This window comes from Megascapheus bottae, chromosome 11 (genome assembly GCF_031878675.1).
Source record: "Megascapheus bottae isolate mThoBot1 chromosome 11, mThoBot2.hap1, whole genome shotgun sequence".
NCBI lineage: Eukaryota > Metazoa > Chordata > Mammalia > Rodentia > Geomyidae > Megascapheus > Megascapheus bottae.
This window is the reverse complement of record NC_143519.1, coordinates 1,235,591-1,246,485: the sequence shown is the minus strand read 5'-3', so window position 1 is coordinate 1,246,485 and position 10,895 is coordinate 1,235,591. Positions and strand designations below refer to the sequence as shown.

Here is a 10,895-nt window from a genome sequence, read left to right as displayed (position 1 = left end):
TCATGCACAAAGCCCTGGGTTCAATTTCCCAGACCCACATATACAGAAAAAACTGGAAGTGGCACTGTGGCTCAAGTGGCAGGAGTGCTAGTCTTGAGCAAAAAATGTCCAAGGACACTGCCCAGGCTGAGTTCAAGCCCCAGGACTGGCAAGAAGAAAATAAAAAAAAAGAGGGGAAGGGGGGGCCAGGAGTATGGCCTAGTAATAGAATGCTTGCCCACCATGGGTTCAATTCCTCAGTACCACAAATACAGAAAAAAGCTAGAAGTGGCGCTGTGGCTCAAGTGGTAGAGCTCTAGCCTTGAGACAAGCAAGGACAGCACCCGGCCCTGAGTTTCAAGCCCCAGGACTGGCGGGAAAAAAAAAAAAGCCCACAGGCGCTAGTAGCTTACAAGGGCAATCCTAGGTCTTAGGATCTCAGCTCAAAGCCAACCCAGGCAGGAAAGTCTTTGAGAGCTCAATTCTCTCCTCTAATTAATGGCCAGAAAAATGGAAGTGACAGTGGTTCAAAGTGGTAGAGTGCTAGTCTTGAGCAAAATAGCTCAGGCGTTAGCACCTAGACCCTGAGTTTAAAGTCCCACAACTAAAAAGAATAAATAAACAGGCCTTTCAAGACTAGACAAGGTTTTTGCTTTTCCTCAGCTCTACTCTGAAGTACAGGGTGGCTGCTAGGGAAATTCAGTGGGAGCACGGGGACACTACTGCAGAGCGGCTTACCTTGCTTGCTTGCTGCTTGCGAGGATCCTCACTAAGGTTCAGCAAGAGGTAGAGTACTGACCAAGCATTTTTCAAAACTCCCTGATTTAGAAAAAAATATTAAAAGTACTACTTCAAACATACCTTCATGTTCTTTTCTTCTCCATTATATTCATTCCCAAAGAAGACATGCATTTCTTGAGCATGTGCATGCGCCAGTCCGGGGGTTGAGCTGCTGTGCTCAAGGCTAGCCCTCTACCACTGAGCTCTAACTCCACGTCTGGCCTGTTCATGAGTGACTGGAGGTAAGGGTTCACAGACTTCCCTACTGGGCTCACTCTGGACGGCAGCACTCGGATCTCAGGCTCCCAATTCACAGCCTGAGCCACCAGCGGTGTCACTGAGAGGCATTTTCAAATTCACCTGGCAGCACTACATCTGTGTCATTAAACCCATATTGAATACAGCACTACCCAACAAAAGGGTTATAGAGGCAGTGCTCCACCATCAACACCCGTTACCTCCCCGGAGCGGGGCTTCTAGAGGCTCTAATAACAAATGTTTTACAGACCCAATTTTTTTTAAATGTTTTACTGCTAGGGCTGGAAGCGTGGCCTAGTGGTACAGTACTTGTCTAACATGCATAAAGCCTTGGGTTCGATTCCTTGGTATCAAATACACAGAAAAAACCAGAAGGGGTGCTGTGATTCCAGTGGTAGAACGCTAGCCTTGAGAAAGCTCAAGGACACTGCCCAGGCCCTGAGTTCAAGCCCAAGGGACTTACCCAAAAAGAAAAAAAAAAATGACTGCTATGGGGTCGGGAGTTTGGCCTAGTGTAGAGGGCTTGCCTAGCACGCATGAGGACCCAGGTTCGATTCTCTCTGTACCACATACATACAAAAAAATCCAGAAATGGTGCTGTGGCTCAAGTGGTAGAGCTCTAGCCTTGAGAAAGCCCAAGGACAGTGCTCAGGCCCTGAGCTCAAGCCAGGACTGGCAAAGAAAAAAAAAAGGTGATCATAAAGGTGATGTACAGAGAAGCTATATTTGTGTAAGTCAGGTAATGAAGACATTTCTTGTTTGGACAATGTCACCCTTCCCTCAATATCTCAACATTACCCAAATTTTAATACCAACACTGTCATCTCAAAATATTTCTAAAATTTCCTAAACACAGTAAGAAGAGAAATGTCATAAAATACGTACCTCTTCCTCCTTTATTAATCCATTTAGGACACAAAACAGAGGACTATAAAAAGGAATTCCGAAACACTCAGCTGCAAGGCACTTATCCCTCCCTCCTACCGTCCTCCTCCCACCTGCCTTCCCGCTCCTCCCTCCCAAGTCTCCAGCAGCCATCACAGCATCACTGACTCTGGTTGTCTGTCCAGCCTCTACCAGCCTGTTCCTCCTCAGCTTCACCAAGCAGTCGATTCTTTCTGGGCATGCTGACCTTTGGGCTGCAAAGGCTAAATACATATGTTGCCTTTCCACAAAACACACTGCTGGGTGTGTAAGAAGTACCTTAAAAAGAAGCTTTGAAAGAAAATACTACCTCCAATAAAGCCATCAGTGATTAGAAAATGATGTAACGCGACAGCATCAATAGAGGTTCATGTGTGTGCAACCCATCACAACACCCTTCCACTCGTGCCTATCCAGACCCTCGCTGCTCACACACAGACCACAGAACACCTGCCCATACCTGCGAATGAAGCTTTCTGTGAAGCTCGGAAAATAATGCAGCATCTGCCTCTCTCCTCTGTCGAATAACTGAAAAAGTCAGAAAATTGTGTTAATCACTGAAAGTCATTTTTATGATCATTTTACCGTCCACAATCCTATGACTCACAGTGCTAAAAAGAATTCCATGCCGGGCACGCTGGCTCACGCCAGTAATCCTAGCTATTCAGGAGGCTGAGATTTGAGGATCAAGGTTCAAAGCCAGCCCAGGTTACAAAAGAGTTTGAGACTCTTATCTCCAATTAACCTCTAAAAAAAATGGGAAGTGGGGCTTGGCTCAAGGGTAGAGTGGTAGCCTTGAGCTGAAGAGCTCAGGGACAATGCCCAAGCCAAGTTCAAGCCCGATGACTCACCATAAAATATATATATATATGTGTGTGTATATATATGTATATATAATATATTTAAAAGAATCCCAAAAGGAGTCCCCAAGAACCTGACCACAAGTTCAAGGAGCTCTGCGGCTGATGGCCCTGTCTATAGTCTGACCGCTTGTCACAGATGGAAAACATTAGGCGGGGAACCAAAGCATTTCGTACTAGAAATGGTACCTACTAATTAAGTATAAGCTATCATCAATTTAACTAGCTGGTAGTAACAGCTAGCTAACCTAGGAGGGAAATGGGAAATAAGGTTCAAAAGCAGCGCTAACATTCATGGTAAGTTCATACTCTGTGAACAACTTCAGTAATGTTTCAGCTTGTTGTAGTGTAGAGATACTGTTTCCAAATATAAACCAAAATGCCTTACTAGGTGATTTTCTTGGAGGTGCCTAGTTAGCCCCAGAACTGTATGAAAGCAGCAGGAGCAAATGAGTTCAGAGAAGAAGCTGTAGCAGATGTGGGGATGGCAGTGAGCTCCACTACAGAGAAAGACAGCTGCACCTGCCAGGAAAGGAGCTGTGTTTAGCTAACTCCACAACAGCATGGTGGTGTGTGCCTGTCATTTCAGCCCTTGGGAGGGACGCTGAGACACGGGATCCCAAGCGCTAGCTCCAGGCCAGCCTGGACCACACAGGGTTTCCGGACATGTATGCTCCCCCTAGCACTGCTGCGATGAATCACGCACAGGAGATGTGGAATTCCCATCAGATCTGCTCCTTCAAGTTCTACAGAGAAAGAAGGTCTACACAATGTGCCTTCCATGAATCATTCAGTTCAAATGAAATGCCACTTACACTTTCAAACAATAGAAAAAATTACACCTTTGGATTAAGCAGGTGATGTTCTTTTTCAGAATAAAATTTTCCCAAATATATTATAGTCGTAAGTTAAAGGGAAAAAAAAGGCAACCATGATTACTTGATTACTTATAAGTGACGTTTGCTGACTGGAATTGCTAAGGAGAAAGAAAAACCTTGAGTTACAGTGCACACCAGTGGAAAAAAATTAAGGAACAAGCAGATACAAAATATGACCAATCCATGTTGCCTTTGCTGTTTGTTTTGAGGTATAAAAGAATATTGTCATATATTTGAAGTCAGTTACATAAAATAGAAAGTTAGCTCTTCTGTGTTATTCCAGAGTGAAGAATTGTTATAACACAACTAGTCCAAGATACCACCAACTATAATCAAACTTTAAATGCCTAAGACCTTGTGACACTGGGACAGGTCAAGGTGACCACCACAGAAGGGGAGGTGAGAAGAAGAGCTGCGATGCCTGTACCTCATAGAAGCCGCCCACAGCGACATGAACAATCCTCTCACCCACACAGGAAACACACAGGAAATGAAAGGGACTTCCTATTTCTATTAATGTAACTCCAAGTTTTATTTCTGACTACTACATGTATTTGCAGAATCACCATAGGCCATGAAAAAAGCAAGATTTCAGATGGACTGTCTATTTATTCAGGACATTAATAGGTATCAACCTAAAACGTAACCCACATTAGAGTTCAAGAATATGAGAAGCACCCTTCTCAAGTCCAATCAGATAGACATAAATGGAACATAACCTTCAAGGTTATTGGCAGGTTGAACACTCTACTTTTACACTCCTCTCAGTCTATAATATAGTACCTGCCCCGTGTATCCACAGGGGACAGATTCCAGGGTCTCTAGGTGGGACCGACAGTACCTAACCCTGTGTCTCTTCATCTGAAGGACTCACTTCACAGCTTCTCCTGGGCTTATCTGAATGGCTAGGGTCACGACTCCCACACATTCAGGTGCTGGCATGGAGGCGCACGCCTCAATTCTCAGCGATGTGGGAAGGGGAGGGACGAGTGTCATGAGTTTGTGGGTAGCCTGGGACATACGGTGAAAGCCTGTCAAAAAAGAAAAGGCACGTGGCCATAGCACTGCCACAACTACAACAGCTCATCAGATGAGCAAGGAGTGCAGGCCACTGGACATGCCAGACGAGGGGTGATTCAGGGACTGGGGAGATTGCAGCACATAATTTAAAACTCACAATTTGTTGCCTTAGGGATTTTCTGTTCAATATTTTCAGAACATGACTAACCATGAATAACAGAAACCAAAAAAATGACACAGCTGACAGGAAGAGCCATGGCCGATGCCTGCTGAGCGACACTCTGGCGCAGCAGACGGACAAAGACTCCACAGCCCGAGCCCACTGAATTCAGGTCACAACCCGGGTCCCAAGCCACTCCACCGATTCATGACACAGCTCTGAACACACCACCCACGGAACAGGGAAGGTTGTAACAAACGACCAGCGGGAGACTGCTTCCAGCACACAACCTCCCACATTTATGATTGTCAGGGTGCTAAAACATTGGAACCGTGCCCAAGTCCAGTTCAATGGGCAACGTACCAACGAGGCCCCTGAAAGAAAAGGACAGTCAAGACAGACCTCGTTCCAGTCAAGCCGCTCCCACAGCCCAGAAAACGGTCAGGTGTGGAGAACAAGCCTCCAGTCCAGAGCGGTGGACAGCATGAGCAGCAGGGGCAGAACCCACCCACGACCCACTGACCACATGAAAACACTCAGAAGACGAGTCCACATCCATAGCACTGCACACACCTGTGCTCTCAGTGGACAGGTCCACCTAAACACTGACAGCATGAGTAAACACCACAGGGAAGCAGAGTGATCCATCAAGTTACTTTGCTTCCCATACACTAAAACAAACTATATTGCCCAACTATTGAAAACCAACTTCCTCCACTATGTTCTACAAGTTTTAATGCCAAGACAATAGTGAGTTGTCATTATTTGTTAATAATACTTTAAAATACGTGAATAAAACATGTGTATGCTGGATGTGGTGGCTCACGCCTGTAATCCTAGCTACTCAAGAGGCTGAATCTGAGGTGCAAAGCCAGCCCGGGCACCAAAGGACCTGAGACTCTTTTCTCCAATTAACCTCTAGAAAATGGGAAAGGGACTGTAGCTCAAGGAGTAGGGTGATAGCCTTGAGCTGAAGAGCTCAGGGACAGTGCCCAGGCTGTGCTCAAGCCCCATGACCCACCCCCCCCCTCACAAAAAATATATATATGTATATTCATGGTATAAATATATTAAAATACATTTGAAAACACACCTGTTTTAATTTCAGAATCTAACATGACATTTAAGAAGAATACATACGTCCTTCTTGATTTTTTCAGCCACGAGGAACTCGTCTCTTTCAACAGTGGGGGCAAAGTTGCCTGCCAATAACACGTACAGCAAACTGGAACTGCTGGGCTACATCAGCTGAAATACAAACAAAAGCCAGTCAGGTCCCATTTCAGGACTCACAGCCACGGACACATGAGTCCACCTTCCACCTCCCCAAGGGCTTAACTGAGAGCATAAAAAAGCTATTAGAGGATCAGACAAACGGCCAATCAGCTGAAAAAATCTAGAAGACAGAAAACAAACTGGATTGGTAATCACTAAGAAAGGAGCAGGAAAAGTCAGACCAGCCAACCAGAGAAGCCTGGCCAGCACCGCTGAGTCAGCAGCAAAGCTAACATCAACAGTCAGTAGCACTATGCCATGTGACAGGAGTGACACTTCACCTCCTGTAGCAGTACTGTGCAGTGACAGCAGTGACAGTTCACATTTCATCTCTGTGGCTTTCACCCAAAACACAGAGCCCTGTCTAACCGTGAGAGAACATCCCACAAATATGAAATGAAAAATTCTATGAAATAAACTTTCAAAGTTATAAAAAAAAAATCCAGAAAAGATTTAAGGAATAAAAGTAACTATCAATCTAGACAGAACCCTGGAATAGTAAATACAGACAGAGGCGAGGTTAAGCATGGTACTTAGTAGATATCAATCTATCATAAGTGAGTCACACAATAATGTAAAATGCTAATAACAGAGAAATGGTATTGTGGGAACTGTGCATTTGCAGGTTTTCTTCAAGTTTAAAATCATCCTAAAATCTGGGGTGGGGGGGGGGAATCATGCTGTGCTGTAGCCAGGCATCAGAGGCTCATGCCTTACTCAGGAGGCTGACATCTGACAATGGCAGTTCAAAGCCAACCAAGGCAGAAAAGTCAGAGTATTGTGGACAAGAAACCTTTAATGATGGGGCTCACAGTAGTTATTCTGAGTAAGTATCACATTTATTGAGTCCAAATGACAAAGAGTTAACATTTCCTTCAATAAAATGTCCCCCACTCCCTCTCCTCACTGCCCTTTCCCCATCCACCAGTGTGGACCCATACAAGATTCCAATGCACAGGACAAGCTGAAACACAATGCTCTAATACAAAGTAGAAACCATTTACTCTACAATTGTAGCTTCCAAACTCTATGGTCCAGGACTACTTTAAAGTCTCAAATTGGAGGACCCCAAAAAGTTAATGTATTCAGTAACTATCCATATCTACCATCTAAACAAGTTTAAAATACTGATTTATTTTACAATTCAATAACTTAACCTTACATATTTTAAACTATTTCTAAGCTATGCTTAGTACCGGATACACTGTAAATGTCCTATAAAGAGTTGTCACAGGGGCCAGGAGTTTGGCCCAATGGTAGAGTGCTTGCCTAGCATGCACAAAGACCTACGTTCCAGTCCTTGGTACCACATACACAGAAAAAGCCAGAAGTGGTGCTGTGGCTCAAGTGGTAAAGCTCTAGCCTTAAGAAAGCCCAAGGACATTGCTCAGGCCCTGAGTTCAAGCCCCAAGACTAGCAAAAAGAAGGAAAAAAAAGTTGTATTGTTTAGGAAATAGTAACAACAAAAGAGTCCTAGTAAAAACACAATCACTTGAATAATTAAGTACATACTACAAAATCCTTGGCTAGATGAACCTGTAGACCTATTACCCATGGGTTGTCTCAGAGGACCACCTGTACCTGTAACGCATACTTTAATGTACATGTAAATGCTTTGATGTACAGTTAGTACACCTGATCTTCCCAAAAAGGAAGATTGTGTATGACCTACAAGTTCACCAAGTCACCACAGAAACAGAAGGAAAATCTGTAACATCAAAAGAAACACAGGTGACGCCTGTGGCTTGCTGGTGGCTGGAATCACATCCACCTAACTCAGTGTATCGTATATGGTAGCCATACCTGAAAACATGTTGAAATGTCAAAGATGCCCTTTGTTTATTCCTTCTCTATTAGAAAAGTGCTGCCTCTCAGAAAGTAGAAAACCCAAAACCAGCCAAAGACGTCAATAACGGCTGTGTGCAAAGACATAACCAAAATAGTGCCTGGGATGAACAGGAATGTGGAGCTGGGTTTCTTATCACGGGCAGGCACTGTGTGTTTCAAGCAAATTCATAGGCATTAAGGAGGAAAAACAGGGCAGGAGAGTTTGGATCCTGAACTGCCCTGTGGGAGGGACAGCAGGAGGGAGGTGGAACTTTCAGGGGGTGGCACCTAGGAGAAGTATTTGGGTGACTCCAGTGACCGGGGGCTGGCCTTGAGCAAAGAGTGCCCAGAATCAGTGCCAAGGCCCTGAGTTCAAGGCCCAGGACTGGCAAAAACCAGTGTCAACCCCAGAGCAAACATCCCTCCGTTGGCAGGAGTTCGTTGACACACCGCATCTAGGAGTTACCGCTTGGGGGTCTCTCTTTCCAGTCCTGAGCTGGGCGGCACCAGTCCGGGCTCGCTGCCGTGGGGGGCGCGTGCAGGGCCTGGGTCTACCCTGGACCTCCCGCCGGGCCTCCCCACGCGACAGCCGGCCGGCTACACCGGCTCGCACCCCCTTCACACGCCACTTCTAGGGCTTCACCGAGCGGAACGCTCCTTCCCACGCCGCCGGCCCCCGTGCGCGCCGTCCGGGCGCTGCGGCCGGAGAGCGCCGTCGACGGCCCGGCCAGGCGACGAGCGCGGGAGACCGGGGTCAGGCCGCCCGAAAGGCCTCCGGCGCGGGGCGCGCGGAGCGGGCGGGGCGGGGCGGGCACCGAAGCCGGGGCGCCCAGGCGGGCGGGCAGCGCAGCCCCGGTGCCCAGGCGGGGCGGGCGAGGCGGGGCGGGCGGGGCGGGGACCGAAGCCGGGGCGCCCAGGCGGGCGGGCGGGCGGGACGGGACGGGGCGGGGCGGGCAGCGCAGCCCGGGCGCCCAGGCGGGGCGGGCGGGGCGGAGCGGGCCGGGCGGGGCGGGGCGGGGACCGAAGCCGGGGCGCCCAGGCGGGCGGGCAGCGCAGCCCGGGCGCCCAGGCGGGGCGGGCGGGGCGGAGCGGGACGGGCGGGGCGGGGCGGGGACCGAAGCCCGGGCGCCCAGGCGGGGCGGGCCCGGCCTCCGCGCCCTCGCGCCTCCGCCCCCGCAGCCCGGCCTCCGCCCCGCGGGCCGCTCCGCCGGCTCCCGCCCGCCGCGCCCCACAGCCCCGGGAGCGGGGACGGAGGCGCGAGGGCGCGAGCCCCAGCCCGGCGGCCCCGGGGCCGCACGCCAGGCCCGCGGCGCGCCCCCCCCCCCGGCCGGCCTCGCCCGCCCGCCCCGGGCTGAGCCGCGGCCCCGGCGGACGCGCCTACCTTCGCTCCGACCGAGGATGCGGCAGCACAGGTTCTGCAGGAGGACGTTGGGCGACTTTTGGTCGGGGGTCGCCATCGTCGCCCCGGGCGCGCGCGACGGCCTCCCCACGGCCCCCGGCCCCGAAGCCCCGGCTACGGAGCTGCCATGTTCGCGGAAGCGGCCCCAGCGCGCGCTTCCCACCGGGCCCCGCTCCCCGCGGACGCGGCGCGGCGCGCATGCGCGGCCCCCACATCCGGGCCCGCCGCGGCCCCCGCTTCCGCCCGCGCGCCGGAAGAGCCGAGCGCGGCGCGGGAAAGGTTCCGGAAAGCCGCACGGGGCCGGGTCCCCCTCCACGGTGAGTCCACGCGGCGCAGCTGCCTCCGGGCTCGGGACGGCGGCGCGGGGCCCGTCAGCGCCTGCGTCCCCGCGCCTCGCCCCGCCCGGCCCCCCACGGCCCCCGACGCGCGGAGCCCCGGGGGCGGTCGTCCTTGCTGCTGAGGGCCGGCGCGGGCTCCGGCGTGGCCGCGCCCGGCCTCCCGCACAGCCGCCCGCTGCCCCGGCCCCGCCGCACGTTACCGCGGATGCCGAGGGATTCTTGTTGTTCACAGGAGGGGCAGGGCCGGCAGCGTGGACTAGCGCACCCAGTCCCGGGCTCCAGTCCTCCCTGCCGCACACACAGAAGATTCCGGAAGCGGGGCTGAGGCTCCGGTGGTGGAGCTCCAGCCTTGAGAAAGCCAAGGACGGTGCTCAGGCCCTGAGCCCAGGCCCAGGACTGGAAAAGAAAAAAAAAGTTTCCAGAATAATGAAGAGCTAATAGGAGTGAGCTGAAGGACAAAACGTCCATTACATTTCTATAAACTAATAATGGGAGGTACGGGCAAGAGGACCGAATTCAAGGCCAGCCCGGAGGGTACCAAGACCTTATCAAAGTCAAAATAAAAACAGGTTGGAAGCATAATTCAAGTGGTAGAGTGCTTGCCAGGTATGCACAAAGCTGAGTTCAGGTCCCAATGTCTCAAAGAATAGATGAATAATAGAAAAATTAAGGTTTATTTCAGTTTCAAAAAACCATGAAGTAGGGGTTCACGTGACCTAAAATATACAGGATTTGCACATTAAATCTACATTGTATGAAAGAAGTGGGAGGTAATCTGAGTTAGTGAAGAGACCCCTCTAGGCATGGTAGCACACACCTGGAAAGCCAGCACTTGGGATCACAAGTTTGAGGCCCGTCTAGAATATATTCTGCGTAATTAATATAGGAAAGACAGGAGAAAACCACTGTGATGACATAGTAAAGCAAGATATCTCACAAATTTCATCCAGAATAAAACGGGCTAACCCCACAGATTACCATTCTTACTGAATAGCATCAAAAGTGCTTAGGTTGACTTTGATCTCTTAGCTTGAGCAATGCTGCAAGTTTTCTCCATTGTAAAGCTATTTTTTTTTCTTCTTCCTTTCCCAACTGTGCTCTTCAGAAAAGGAAAAAAAAAAAAAAACGCTGCCCAACCCATGCTACAGGAGTTACATGGAATTCTTGGGCGTAAGACATTTCTCTGTGTCCTCTCAT

The 10,895-nt window shown here is 50.0% G+C and overlaps 1 protein-coding gene across 1 annotated transcript in view; it reads right to left on the bottom strand.

The window, feature by feature from the left end:
- The window catches only part of Tubgcp3 (tubulin gamma complex component 3), a 52,800-nt gene extending 43,314 nt beyond the window's left edge, over window positions 1-9,486 (bottom strand). Inside the window, 5 exon segments of the mRNA XM_090341869.1 lie at window positions 718-798; window positions 2,402-2,469; window positions 5,996-6,062; window positions 6,064-6,107; window positions 9,343-9,486. Coding sequence (XP_090197995.1) covers window positions 718-798; window positions 2,402-2,469; window positions 5,996-6,062; window positions 6,064-6,107; window positions 9,343-9,418 — 336 coding nt within the window. The 5' untranslated portion in view covers window positions 9,419-9,486.
- Between the last annotated feature and the right edge of the window lie 1,409 nt (window positions 9,487-10,895).